This window comes from Sardina pilchardus, chromosome 1 (genome assembly GCF_963854185.1).
Source record: "Sardina pilchardus chromosome 1, fSarPil1.1, whole genome shotgun sequence".
Lineage (NCBI taxonomy): Eukaryota > Metazoa > Chordata > Actinopteri > Clupeiformes > Clupeidae > Sardina > Sardina pilchardus.
This window is the reverse complement of record NC_084994.1, coordinates 51115679-51131502: the sequence shown is the minus strand read 5'-3', so window position 1 is coordinate 51131502 and position 15824 is coordinate 51115679. Positions and strand designations below refer to the sequence as shown.

The 15824-nt window shown below is 42.9% G+C and overlaps 1 protein-coding gene across 1 annotated transcript; it reads right to left on the bottom strand.

Annotated features, from left to right (window-relative positions):
* Positions 1–369: 369 nt before the first annotated feature.
* kcnh1b (potassium voltage-gated channel, subfamily H (eag-related), member 1b) lies at positions 370–15807 on the bottom strand. Its single transcript, XM_062549103.1, has 11 exons — positions 15556–15807; positions 14270–14393; positions 13767–13873; positions 13539–13667; positions 13253–13371; positions 11822–12214; positions 8265–8694; positions 4676–4875; positions 4265–4517; positions 2505–2701; positions 370–1492 (listed from the first exon to the last, which is right to left on the bottom strand). Exons 1-11 carry the CDS (start codon positions 15626–15628, stop codon positions 611–613), a joined length of 2907 nt encoding a protein of 968 aa, XP_062405087.1. The 5' UTR covers positions 15629–15807; the 3' UTR covers positions 370–610.
* Between the last annotated feature and the right edge of the window lie 17 nt (positions 15808–15824).

The window sequence follows — 15824 nt, the reverse complement described above, 5'->3', positions numbered from 1 at the left end:
GTAGGGCACAGCATTTTAAAGATTTAAGATACATTTTTGTCATAATATAGTGGTCTAGCTTGCTAACAGCCAGCAAACACACCTTGTAAACACAACAGGCACTGATAAAAGTCAGTTGGCATGCTAACTGATTTATTTGGACAATATAACTAGGGACGTTGTGTTGTTCGAGCTGTTTCACAGGGTGTCCAAGACCAAGTGGGAGTACAAGTCTGCTGTAGGGAAAAGCCTCGCTCATTGGGTGTGTTCATCCCTCCCTCACTGAAACATCCACCACACTTTAAAACCTGTATGATGCCACTTACATCATTTTTCACATTATACTATGGTATTCACCCCCCCCCCCCCCATAAACACCCACAGCCACACACACACACACACACACACAGACTCACACAGCCACACACGCACACACGGATGCTTTTGCAGGTTATGACCACTGAAGATCAAGACATCACGGTGAATCACAAAGTGAACATCAAGACTCTCACATGAGCACTTGACTGGACACTTGACTGGTCACTTGACTGGCCACTCATGGGTCTCGTCCAGCACACTGGCCCTCCCTGGCTGTGCAGGGGAGTCCTGAGTAGAGGTCCGTCCTCCGGACTCACGAGAGCGTGTCGTCGTCGTCGGCGGAGCCTTGCGAGGGCTCGTGGTGCGCGGCGGTGGACGCCGACCTGCTCTTGCGCCGCAGGAGCCGCAGCATCTCGGCCAGCTGTGCCTCCAGGGCCGTGATGCGCCCGCTGAGCGCCCGCATCTCCCCCCGCAGCTCCTGCCGCAGCTCCAGCAGCGCGCCCTGCACGTCCAGCTGCTCCGCGCTCATCTGGAACACCCGCCTGCCCTCCCCCTCCCCCCCCGCCGCCACCACCACCCCGCCCGGCGCCGCCTGCACCGGACTGTCCAGCCGGAGGTCACTCTTGGTGATGCCGCTGTCGCACGAGTCCGTCTTCTTCAGCAAGATGACCTCGTCGTGCGACTTTGTCCGGTCTGGCAGCGTCTCCATGGACTCGGCCTTGGCGACCGTCACCCAGGCGTGGTGGGTGTGGTCGCGCTTACCTGGCGCCTCCTTAAAGCGGCCCCACCCACGGCCCTTTGGCAGCTCCGCTGTTTTTGTGCCATCTGGCGTGCCGTAGGGGGCGTCGAGCTTGGCACGTCCGGCGAGCTTGGCGGCGGAGGAGGAGGAGGAGGAGGAGGCTGATGTAACAGGAGCCGAGGGACTCTCGGTGACCGTGACGATGCTCGTGGCTGGACGGAGCTCACAGACCAGCGTGGCGTGCTCGGCGTGGACGGAGCCCTTCTCGATGTCCTTCCCCTCCAGAAGGGCCAGCCTCGCCCGCTCCGCCGCCAGACGCGCCTCCCGCTGCTCCCGGAAACGCCGGAACAGACGCCGCACGGGGTGGTCCGGGGGGAGGTTCAGCGGGGCCTCGTCCTTTCTCCTCAGTCGCTCCTCTTCCTCACGCTTCACGTCGCTGATTTTACGGAAAACAATCTGCAGAAAAGCACAACAGAATGTGAACTGTTCACACCTACTGTCAAGGACCATGCTGGAAATAAGTATTGTACTTTTGCATGTCATCCTTTGGATTTGTCTTGTCTTATTTTGTCTTAATCCAAAAATAAATCAAATCAAATCAAATCAAACTGTTCAATTTAACTACTGTATTGTTTTTATTTGTACGCTGCTTTGGACAGAAGCGTCTGCCAAATCCCATAACCATAAACATTACGACTGAGTCCAGTTTAGATCTTCTGGCTGAATTCTAGCTGGGTTCTTGTGAAATTCTAAAGTTGCACAGTGATACTAACCAACAGACTGTTTTGGCCACAGAGCTTTGCCTGGTGACTTCTTGGTTGACAGCTGATTTAAATCTGTTTTCATTATCCCCATGGGTTTGCCTCTGGGTTTCAGATGAACTTCCCTAGTCTATCGGCTGTGACAGTTATTTGCTCTGTTATATCATTTTGTTTGTTTCTTAATGTTATTTTATACTTGGTATTCATGCCAGTAGATTTGCAATCACAAATCGTCTGGTATAAATGCTACACCTTATCTTACAAGTGGCAGAAATAAAGATAAACACTCGGATGAAAGCTTCTGCCGCCTCTGTGTACTTTCTTGTTTACCAGCGTCCATCAGATCTTTGGTTCTGTCAAACTCCCTGTCTGTTTCTCTCCCCACCTGCTTACAGTAACCCAGAGCTCCATTCAGAGACGCTGAGGCATTCGTCTTCTGTCTGATAATGAACTCAACTGTCACTATCCTCTCACCACACCACGGAGGCCACTGTGGTTGTAAGTAAGAGAGTCATTAGACTCAGCCTTTTTTTGTATGATCTGTTATGGAGCAACACTCTATTTTCATATGTGGTATTTAAAATAATGCTTTGAATCATCAGTGTCATGAAATAAGCACATGAATGTCACTGTAAACTTGACGACCACACAATGTATGTCCTACAGAATTCCAAAGGCACAACAAAAGGACAATACTGAACGCTCACCCTCTTCCTTAGGTTGTATGTCAGATGTAGATTGCGTGCAAAGTGGTTTGAAAAAGATGTGTAGAACTCCAGGACCTTCTGCAGCGCGTCGCGCTTTATGATGTGGAGGTCACAGTAGGTGAGCGCACGGACATTGGCACAGGACTGGGCCAGATTCAGCTCCTTCCAAAACACATCCCCAAACACATCCCCTTTTCCTAAAAGATAAACAATGTCCTGAGTGAAAGACGGAATACTCCATTCATGCATTTTCAATAACAATAACTTGCGATAATGGTGATTATAACAGACAGCTTTTCACAGAACTCAGGCAAGACATTGCCCTGGTTGTTTTTCATTTCCATTTTGTATACTGTATAAAAGCATTACATTAGCTTTTCCTGTGCTACACTGTTCCATATGAACTTCTCTAGCAAGAAATGACCACTGCTGAAGCTGATCACCAGCAGCCTAAACCTTTTACATATGATGATGTAATTGACCTGCATTTACTCCTCACAGATCCGGTTCATGCTGGAAAATGTGACTATTAACAAATTCATTAGCCAGATTCTCTCACAGATCCTGAAAATGGTGCATGTTTGAATGAATAGATGTGCATTGTGCAGGAGGGAAAAACAATTTGTTTCTCAAATCATTAAAACATGAAACTTCTAAATCCAGTCCCTAATACGGCATTAAATATTAATACAGTCAGTTTCCAGTCACAAACAAATGCCTGCCAAAGACCATTTCTTTGAAAGGCCTTTAGCGGTGTTGCACATAAACTGAGGAACAGGACAGCATAAATATTTGATTCTCACCCAACCCCTCATGTCTTTATGAACCTGAACATCAGACAGATAAGCTCACTAGGGGAAGTACGCATCAGTATTATACAGTAAATCACTCTGGGCTATCTTACTCATTTATCTCTTCCACCATCATCATCCTCCTCCTCCTCCTCTTCATCCTCCTCCACAACTCTGCTCTATCTCCATGTTTTTATATAGCACTGTTGTTCTGATGATAAAAGAAATGAAGCATAACCAGTTGTGTTAACCACAACATTGTTTGGCAATTTTCCAAACCCTATTCATCGCAAGACTGCAAGACTTCATCCAGAGTAAAATGCACTTGACATTTCAGGTCTGTTACAATATCTACATGTGTTGTATGTTGCAGTACACATGTGTATGATATTATTAGCAAGATGTCCTGAATTGCTTAGTCTTCGTCTTCCCATACTGAAGAATGACTAGGGCATTTGAACTCTGTGTCACCACATGTTATACCCCAGGAAGTCATGAATTACTGGTGCTTCAAAATGCTTCAGTAACAGGGGTGACAATAATTGTGGCAAATGTGATTTTGATAACAAAATAACAATTTCATCAAAATAAATTTACTGCAAAAGGTTGGACTTTATTTATTTATTTATTTGAGTGAGAGATTCACCAAAAATAGCCCTTTTCTGTACCGAGGGTGCCAATAATTGTGGAGGGTATTATAAATCAGGTGTCCAAAAATAAAGCTGTAGGTGTGAACTTCAACTTTATATGTGTTACATAACTTATTATATTGATCTTTTTGTTCATTTCTAGTTTCATAATATCAGACATTTCTGGGGAAAACACTTCTGGGGAAGTAGAAATGTGCAACTTTCAGTTTAAAATGTGCAAGTTAAACTGTTTCAAATATGCACTTTTTTCCTAGCTTTAGAAACATCTTATGAACATTTCTGCCAACATACTGACTCTCCTAAAGCACATAAAACTCACCCAAGATGGCAACGACCTCATCATCTTGGATGACCTCTAGTGACCCCGACACCACAAAGCAGAGGCTGTCCACACTCTCGCCTGCGTGGAAGATCAGGTCACCAGGGGCACTGTGGACCGTCTGGAACTCCATGGCCAGAGCACGGAGACATCCATCACTGGCCAGTCGGAAGGCCGGGTGCTCTTTAAAAACCTTCCGGTTCAAGTGAACACAGATGTCTGCACGCATGTCCTTGGGACAGATCTGCAGCACCTATAGGTCAAACACGCAGAAAATTCAGCTCATGACAGAGTTCCATCATGATGAATAATGTCAACAGTGGAGTTATTATTTTTTATTAGGCATAGTGTAATCTGAATTGTACAAATAGGAAGTAGCCAGTACTGTATGAAACACATCTTGCGACATGCCTTATCAGTATCAATGCCCCTGGACATGGACCAGGTGGACACGATGTAGTCCATCACTCTCTCACTCAGGCCCTTAGGGACCTGGTAGAGCTTCAGGAAGTCGCGCACACTGTTGAGCATCTCGTGGTATCTGTTGGTGTTGGCGTACATCTGCTGGAAGATGGTGGTGACGTTACCAAAGATGGTGGCATACAGAAGGGCTGAGGGGGAAAGAAGACAGAAGATCGGATTAGCACCAAACCACCAAAACAAATGTGACCAACACTGTTAATGTTAATGTTAGTGAAATTAATGAACTGTAGGAGTTTGGAGTTGCAAGGAACGTTCTCTATCTCTGTACCTCAACTCAAACCTAGACACCATTCCCACAAACAAAACATGAACGTTTGTAGGCCTACAATAACTGACAGATGTAGTTTGTACAACTGACAGATGTAGTTTGCACAACTGACAGATTCAACTTCTGTTGTCAGAATCTCCACATGCATTTGTTAGATTAGGCTATTCTACGACATTTGCTTACATACTGCAGTTCAGTCATAGCAGACATCAAAATTCATGGGTTTCATCAGGTCCCTTACCACAGGTGTATAAAATCAAGCCCCTCGATTATGAATGCAGACTGCATGGTGCTTGATTAATACACCTGTGGGAAGGGACCTGATGAAAACTCATGAATATGAGGGGACTGTGTCTCCACTCAGACTATCACACCGCCTCTCCACAGGGGTGCCATACAGCTCTGCGGGGACTGCTTCTCTTTGCAACAACACTTCCTATGAACTCATTTCACTTTGATGTCTTTCAATGTTTTATGTAGCCTAAAGCTTTCAGTTCCTGCTAGTGCAGCACAGTCATATAGAAGTTGTTCACTTTTTTCTTTTGCTTTTTTTCCCCTTCCTTTTTTCAGACATTTTCGGTCAACGATACCAGGGACACCAAAATACTATTATTGCTGATGAAAGTCCATTGGTACTTTGTAAATGAAGAGCTCTTTTCCAAAACGCTATAAATCCATTTTTGAAAATATTAAAAAGTCATATTATTTAATGGTGTATTTCACTCAATTTCAATAAAACTGCAGATGTTTTGTTTTGATGTAGTAAAGATAAATCAACTAAACATAATCCAATACAGTTTCAATGAAATCACTTGAAAAACAAAATTAAAAAAAAATATTTGTGAAAATGTATTAAAATGGTGGATATAGCGTTTTGGAAAAGAACTCTTCAAATGTGTGTGTGTGTGTGTGTGTGTGTGTGTGTGTGTGTGTGTGTGTGTGTGTGTGTGTGTGTGTGTGTGTGTGTGTGTGTGTGTGTGTTGCACACACCCGGACTTGAACCCACAAACTCGGATTGGGAGCCCAGGCTACTAGCTCTCTTGCCAGCACTACTCTTGAGGCGCCAGGAAGGAGCTTTACCAACATACCACCCAGTTAGCTACCGTTACATGTGCACACTTGTATAGATATACTTACTCAACCCATCGTTATCATTTTGTCCTCTGCCAATCACTAACATACACTCACACACACATACACACACATCATACACATCTGCCCACTTTGCCCCCTACCCCACCCCCCACACACACACACTCACACGCCCCCGACACACACACATATACACCTATCTTAACTTCAATGTCCAGAAACTCAGACACTTGCACAAAAGACTTCTGGTCATAGCCTTGCTTCTTGCAAGCCTTACTTGCCCTGCCAACACACATCAGCTTCATCCAGCAGTGAACATACAAATCACCCTGAGGCCAAACAAGGCCACATCACATGACAAGATGAACTCAATACAGCTCACTCACAACACACACACACACAAATACATGGCTTTGGTTGGACTTCCAGCTTCATATTGTACTATTACAATATACTGTAGTTGGAAATCAATTAATTTCCAATCAGAAGAAGAAACTAAACCTTATCTAGAACATGTATGGGATTTGGCAGATGCTTTTGTCCAAAGCAACTTACAAATACAAACAATACAATTTAACAGTTAAATTAACAGTGAACAGTTTTAAAAAGTTGGTAAAAGGGATGCTACATCAGGCACGTAACTGAAGCGTTCTGTTTGTGTTGTGTCTGCTGCAACAATTAGCTTCCACTATAACCAATGGAAGTAGCTATACCAGATGCTATGGTGATGAGCCCGGTGTAGCTTCAGTTACTGTACGCGCCTGGTGTAGCTTCCCTGTAAGACTACACTAAGGAGAATAGCAATAATAAACAATACTGTCGAATATTGTATAATATAATATATACAAACCATAACTCATAAGAAATGCTTCATTGACTAAATACATGCTGAACAGATATGCCTTTAGACCCTCTTGAAAGACCCAAACTAGCACAGGAACGGAGAGCACAGGGTAAATCATTCCACCAACATTTCTTTTTCACACTTCATCTTTACATTACATGTATTATTTGTGCTTAACAAACATTACTCTCCACTGGCTCCCCGTGGCTGTTCAAATTAAACTGTTACATGTCTGTTACTACTTCTAACTGGCACCTACCTACCTCTATCAGTCATGTCTGTTACTACTGTACTTTTAACTGGCACCTACCTACCTCTATCAGTCATGTCTGTTACTACTGTACTTCTAACTGGCACCTACCTACCTCTATCAGTCATGTCTGTTACTACTGTACTTTTAACTGGCACCTACCTACCTCTATCAGTCATGTCTGTTACTACTGTACTTTTAACTGGCACCTACCTACCTCTATCAGTCATGTCTGTTACTACTGTACTTTTAACTGGCACCTACCTACCTCTATCAGTCATGTCTGTTACTACTGTACTTTTAACTGGCACCTACCTACCTCTATCAGTCATGTCTGTTACTACTGTACTTTTAACTGGCACCTACCTACCTCTATCAGTCATGTCTGTTACTACTTTTAACTGGCACTGGTTCAGGCTTTTCTGTCATTTGTGGTCATTCTTTGGTGGAATGGCAAATCTAACTTCAAGGCTCCAGACTAACTAACTGCATTGGTTGCCCTGGTGCACTTGATGTTTTCCTTTAGGTGTAACAGCACACAACACATAACACACATTTCTCCACAACAGGGACAGGGTCAGATTCAGGGTCTTCAGGTCTTCACAGAAAAGGGGGGAGAACTACTAGAAATTACATTCACTTAAATTATTATTAGTTAATACAGATATTGCAGGGATCATTTGGAAGGCAAGTCACTGTTATATTATGTGGATAAACTGATCCTATCATCCTTGGCTTATCTAGAGACAATGTACTTAGGGAATGGTTCATCTTTAGCTACAGTACATCCTAGGTTATGTATAGACTAAAATCAAATGTAGCCGCTTTCCTCTGTGCAGAGGGGGGGGAAGTGGGTACATGTACTCTGCTGGAGCATCATCTAACCAGTGCATGTCCCTCAGGCCCAAAACACAGCTTTCTGGATCAGCCTTGACACTGGACAAACATGTGCCCAGTCAGCGTCTACTGGTGCACAACATTTCTGCATTTCTGTCTCTCTCTTCACTGTCCTGTCACAATAGAGTCAAAAAAGCCCCAAAATATGCTTTAAAACAGAACTTACATCCAATCATCATCATGGCTACAGCAAAGGTCTTCTCCCCGTCTGTTGTAGGGGCGATGTTCCCAAAGCCGATGCTGGTGAGGCTGGTCATGGTGAAGTAGAGGGAGGTGATGTACACCGAGTCCTTGCTGGGCCCGCCCTCCCACCTCCCGGTGCCCGTGGCATTGAAGCGGTACGGCGTGCCCATCGTCTCGCTCAGCAGGTACAACCAGCTGTCCGTGCGCACCACGTTGGCGTCCTCGTCGATGACCTCGTAGTCTCCGATGCTGTACCAGATGCAGGCCAGCCAATGGGAGGCCAGGCCGAACACACAGACCAGCAGCACCAGCACGGCCGCGCCGTACTCGATGTAGTGGTCCAGCTTACGGGCCACGCGGCCCAGACGCAGCAAGCGCACCACCTTCAGCGAGCTGAAGAGACTGCTGATGCCCTGCACACGGCCGCCGCGTGGAGGAGCAGCACGGGGAGAGAAAGAGCGACTTTTAAATCCTAAAGAAGACACGTCATACACACAGAGGAGAAATATGAGGTAGGAAGTGATTTGTCTGACTATGATCTACTTGATCTATTTGATTGATTAAATTACTTTATTGTTGACTTGCTATATACTCCTATGTACTCTATTCATATATTTCATTAGGTTACTGCTTGAATTGATAGTGTATAGTTTATGTTGCTATTCTCCCTACTGTAGTCTGACCAACTTTTGAAATTGTTCACCGCTAAATTAATTCTATAGTATTGTTTTTATTTTTATGTTGCTTTGGACAAAGGTGTCTTCCAAATAGCAATAACCATAACCATACTTAACTGTTAAACACACCAGTATAATTGTTCTTCACAATCATGTACATTAAATCCAGCAGTGTCCTTTCTAAGTTGAACGGTAAGGTTCGAAATTGTAATACCTCTGAGAGTAGGTTCCTTGGACCATTTCTGAATGTCTGAAAATGAATGTTTGAATTCCTTTTTGTTCGACATGTGAAACAAAGCCTGTCTTCACTACACCTACAGATTTCAACATCACTGTATCTTATTGGGCACCGTAACAATGTTCCATGAATCCAAAACAAATCACAAGGTATGTTCAGCACAGCTTGTTATTTCTGCTGAAATGCAGCAAAATGTGACAGTAGCGCTTTGTCAACACTACGAGGGCATAGCTTCTGCTGCATGGCCACACAGACACAAGCACACAAACAAAAACTCAGGGAGCTGGATAACGCATGTTGACATGTTAGGCCCTCTGAGGCAACAATGTGTTCAAATCAACTCCCTTTCCCCTCTTTGCATTGGCACAACAGAACCCGCGAGACAGAAAGAGAGCAAAGCAGCAGAAGAAACATGTAAGACTAGCCGGCCGAGACCGCTCTGTTCTGCTCATGTTTATCCCATTATTTAGAATAGAGGAGAGTAGACGCCATGATTGACTCCTGAAGTGCAAATTAAAAATCCATCACATGCTGATTTCCATTTATATGACATCATTAAAATGGGTGGATGGAGTTGACATTTTCCTACATGTATTCATACATTTGAGGGGGCTCATTTCTCATTGTGCAATTCAAGCCTGCCTTTGGTGATGGACGTACAATTTAACATTGTAGTAGAGGGATGGGAATGGGAAAATTAATCATGTATGATTTAAGCAAAATGAAGTACAGTGACAGTTTCTACAATTCCCCCTCAAACTGTAATACACTCTTTCAATGGCTTGTGCAAATTGTGTTCTAGTACAGTTACTACTGTGCAATATGTAGCCAAATGTGTAATCCATTACATCTTACTGTAAATGGGCTTTTTAAAAGTGTTTTTTAATGTGTATTTGCAAATGCAAGAAGGCGAGAAAGATAACCTCTCTTTTTGAATTTCTCATTCAGTCTGTTAGAGTCTGAGCTATCACTTCCATTATCTCCTATAACAGTTTGGCGGTGAAATCTTGCCATCCTCACTGGACCAACACTTATCGTCAGCCTTTGAAAAGTTCCAGATTTAATGAAAATACAATTCCTATTAGCAGGGAGTCAACTGGTTACTGTTAGCCTGTCAAATCCATATTCAGAGTGTTCATTGTGGTCCGAAACAGTTCCACTGGATTCCTATTGAGCTGGGAGAATAGCTTAAGAGAATAAGGAATTACATAATGGGCACTTTACATAAACTTTAAATTACTGTACTGGCTAACTGTACCGGCATACAGAAGTTTTAAAGTGGAGCAAAAGATGAGCTTGAGCTCTCAAAGGAATGCTGCTGACTTGGATGCCGTTGGGTCTTCACAGTTATAGAAAATCTGGACAATTTCTTGCTGCTCATGTTCTTTCATACCCACCCTTGAGACATAAGACTCAAGGCTGTTTCTCAAAGTCAAGGTGGGATCCTTCAAGCCTGCTATTTGAAGGCTGTTACGTCATCAAGTCCCGCTGTAGTACAGTTCCAATGTCAAGCATCCATCAAAGTCTACCAAATTCTACCAAGGACGAAGTCCTTCGTTTTCTCAATTTTTCGAGGATGCATGTATGTATCCTCAGCGTGCTCGAAACACCCACAATCCTGTGCACATATTTATGGAGGATTTCAAATCCGTACAAAACAAGTTCACTATGCATTTAAATGTAAACATCATCTTATTGTCTCTATGTAAAGTAGCCTAAATGAACTATGGGCTCAGGTCATTTTTACCATTTTGAACTCACTCACACCGTAATGGCGTATAAGAAGGCATTTAGGAATGGTATTTAAACCTTTACCAGTGAGAGCAGTAGCGAGCTCATTAGTGCTTTTTTCTCTTGACCATTTTGCTTGATGGTTGCTGCTCTGTGGTTTATTTTAGAAAACAAATCAAACATGTATAATTGAATTTATTGAAGTGGGAGAATGGCACACCTGCAGTTCCTGCACACTCACTAGTCTGTTTCATTGTGTGTTTTCTGATTGCTAAGAGGAAGTCTTGCCTCGTCTTTGAAGGATTTGACTCGGCAGGGTTCAGTTCTACCAAACAAGAATCCTTGAATTTGAAAAACAGACACTGTTTAAAACAAGCCTCCATTCAACAAAGGTCTTGGTGACTTTCAGCTCAGTTTACTGTGACTTCAATCCTACAAAACTATATACAGTATTTTCACTTCAATTCACCCGTAAATAATCACTATTTAAGTTAATGCTGATGTAAATTAAGTTGTTGGTCCAGACAGTAAAAATAGGGGTAGATACAGTATATGCATGAATGTATACCCTTGTAATGGAGGTTTACTGTATTGATATAAGATTTGGACTGAGAGTATTGCATTTGTTTGCATTGATTATGAATATTGGGTTGTCATTCGTTTGGGGATCACAGTGAAATTCAAGTATTACATTAGAACTACCGGTAACACTTATTCCATGTCAAGAATTATAACTGTGTCAGATTTTTCATTAACCTCTTTCACTCAGAAATGCAAATCTATGGAAAACTACAAAGTTGCATGTAAAGTGAGACTCTACTATTTAGATGTTCATACACTATCACACATTATATTTATTTCAAAATACTTCAAGAAAAAAAAAAACATACCCACCTCGTCTACATTCTCAAAGGCATTGATGACATCGTAAGGTAAACAGGACAGCAGGTCAATGACAAACCAGGTCTTCACATAGTTCATGCGGATGAGCTTGGGGTCAGAGATCACCTCCCCTCCTGGTCCCACAAACGTTGTGTGGAAGTTCAGCACGATGTCCACCAGGAAGATGACGTCCACTATACTGTCCACCACCAGCCAGGTGACGTTGTTCTGCTTGGTCTTGAAGGAGACGTTGTAGGGCACCATGATGGCCGTGTAGAAGGTGAGGATGAGGATGACCCAGTCCCACGTGGTCTTGAAGGCACAGTAGTGCAGGATGATGTGAGGGGGGGTCTTGGGAGTCTCTTGCTTATACTGGGGAAGAATATCAGAGCCCAGCTGCAACACCTGAGGAGACAGTTTGTGACAGTTTGTTTGTGCCATTAACACACACACACACACACACACACACACACACACACACACACACACACACACACACACACACACACACACACACACACACACACGCACACACACGCACACACACACACCTCCTCTAGTCTCACCATACTTGGCACTGGCATCCCCTAAGGCTGCAGTATGTGTTAATGTGCCAAAACAACAATCTGTTTCTGAATGTGGAAAAGACAGATGAGCTTATTGGTCATCAAGGAATTTGCCTTTAAAGTCAGACTGAGTCCCAGCTCACTTATTGAACTGTACCCTTATTTTACCCGCACAGATATCTCAATCTGCTCCTACACTTCGCACTGCAGCCTCATTTTGCCCTGCCAAATATTTGATGCTTACTGTCAAGGTCCTATACTATTATAACACATTTCTCTGAAAAAGCAGTGTATACTTGTATTTGCATAGCATTTGTTTATTCGGTTGTATACTCCTCCAGTGGTGTGCCACAGGGCTGAATGTTTCAAACCCTCCTGTTTTCTGTCTACAGGCACAGGGGCAGTTGAGATTGAGTAACTCATCTTCAGCTCAGTTAAGCTCCCCACATTCCACAAACCTGGACTATTTGTTCAATGACCAATGTAGCTTGAGCTCTGTGGCTTCTGTCTCAGGTTTTTGTCAGTTCATAACATTGAACATAACATCAGACCCTATCTCACACAACATCCTACACACTTCCTTCTTCAAGGCCCTGGACATACTGTATCTAGACTAGACTATCAAAATGTTATTCTAGCAGGCCTGTCTGCATGTGAGGACATAACAGATAATTGCTCATTTGATTGTTTTTCAATGTTCCGTAAAATACCAAAAAATTGACATACTAATACCCTTATTCTACCTGCACTCTCACCATGCCTGAACTGTGTGAGCCATGAGTTATACCATTGTACCATAGAACTGAAGTGCCGACATGTCACCCCTCTGTAAACAAACTTGGTCTGACTTGACATGATTTGGGTTGACAAACGCTACCTCTGCCAGACGGGAGTGCTTATGGACATTCTCGCCTTTATGGACAGTGGGAGCCAGCTGCTGGATGACCCCACGGCTGCTTGTCAACGCTCGCGTCAGACGAGCAAACTTCCCCCAACCTTAAAATCAGAGTAAATAAATCAGAGAAAACAGATGAAAGCAAGGACTGACAAATGAAACAAACACCTTGCCCCTCCACCTGACTGTCCCTTATTAGCGTCGACAGAACATTACCAAATAAATCCTGCTTATGAAGAAATTAACATATCTGGGTACATTCACAAACCTTTTGATGAATCATCTTCAATAGGTTGCTTGAAGGCTGTAATGTCATTGAAAGTACATAGAAACAGCACCACTTTGTCTTGTTCATTCCGAATCGGTGCAATCTTCACAAAGAACCACACTGGCATCCCTGGAATCATTAATCATTTTCTGTACCAAGGCATCTTTATCTTTTTAGACCTATTGCACTTTACAAAATATAAAGTGTGTAAATACAAATGCCACTCACTGTTCTTCTTGTACATAAGAATTTCAAAGGAGTTAATTTCATAGCTCTCAAATGTCTGTCGAACTTTCTCACATGTGTCTTTATCTGTGAGCTCTCCATACATGAAGCTATAGGAAGAACAAAACACAGAGGTTACAGAGTTGTGTCTCTTTGATAACTTCACCTAATTGGGTATGAACACAGGAAGTAAGGTGTATTATTGACATGTATCATTGTGTTAGCTTACATCAGCTCATCATTGGTGTAATATACGTTTGTGTAGGCCTACAGTGCAGTCACTAGAGGACCTAAACACCTGAATGGGCATTACTAGATCGGTAGATATTCTAGTGTCCTGCATATAGCAGGGAGAGTAAAGAATAGAAATATGGGTTCATTTAAATACTAGTATAAATACTAATACTAATATTAAATACAGCTTTAGAATGGTACGAGCAGACACATGGTCTATGATCTGTTAGTTGATCATTTTTCTAATGTAAGAATCCAAAGAACACAAATACCTGCAGGTGCTGCTCTTCTGCATAACCTCAGCACGATGATAACCAGATAGTTTGCAAAATCCATCATTACTGTACACGATCGGCCAGTCCACAATCTGAGCATTGCCCAGTACAAAATTTGTGTCTGTTGGGAAAGTAAGTTACAGAGAGATATGGCAACAAACAATTGATGCAACAGTAATGTTGTATTCTCTTTCAGTCCAACAAGGGCCACTCATTCAGAATGTGAGAAACTAAAAGGAATTTGCTTGAACTCTGTAAGGTATTTAGGAGTTAGGCTACAATGATGTGGCTTGATGAGAAGTCACAAATTGGCCTAAATCGGTGTAGAACAGCCACAAAAGGTCTGACCTAGACCTGACCTAGAAACTGAGAGCATCTTAAAATATCTCTACAAACTGGATCAAACTACGTAATGTGAAGATGTCAAAAAAACATGCTGAACGGGACACTGGCACAGCAGATCTGGGCAGTATAGAAATCCAGCCAATGCTGTCCTTTAACTACCATGACCAAACGTTTTGTGAACGAGCTTCTGATAGGGTCCACACTTTGCTCACCTATAAAATCAAACGTAAAAATGAAGGCTAGGTAATGAAGGGAGAGGGGTAGCCTACGGGAAAGAATGAGCCGGCAGGATGAGCTAAATGTACAAAACAGATCTACTGGGAAACGAGGGAAAGCAAACAGAAGATCTCACAAATAAATGGAGGGTGCACAGAAACAACATATAATGACACCACTTCAAAACAAGAAATTATACCTGTCTGTCTATGAGATAATGTCCAAACTGAAAAGTTGAAAAGAAATATGGTTAAATCACGTTGATGAAATCAGGATACAAACGCGTACTAAACGCGACACGCGTAATCTGTACCTACCCAAAAATGGATAGCCTTTGGACGTTCATCAATAACGCTACTCATTAGCTAATTTCAGAACGATTCCAGATTACTATAACTGTGCTGTCAGCTCAACTGTCATGCATTTGTAATAAATACAACAGTAGGCTATAACCCCACTTTTTACGATAACCTACCACTACAATAACTGGGATAACTCTTGTGCCATTGCGCTTTCAAGGGCAACTGCCCACTGCGGCATTGGGATGTTTACAGTTGGCTGTAACATGCCTATTGTGGTCATTATGCTATAATTTAAAGGTAAAAGTAAAGGAAATAAAACAATATCTTAATTGTAGCAGTCGTAACTGTGCATATTATACATCCCGTGAATCATTTCAATAGTCGTCAATATTTTAATGTAGAAACATAAGCTTTTCTTACCGTTTGATCGCCTAACAATATTTTCTAGAAAAGTATTCTGTGGGGCCACGAGACCTCTTCGACCACCAGCCATCCCGGCTGCAGATTCCGTGAGCTTACGCTCAGAGTGGGCTAGTGTAAGTATCCGTCGGACAAGAGCTTCTGTTTGCTGCCACCCTCATTGGGCTATCTCTTGGTAGGCCTATGGGCTACTGGGAAGATGTGCGAGCTTTTCTCATTACGCGCCGGCTCGCTCTCTTACGGAACTCCCCTTGCACGGCTCCATGCAA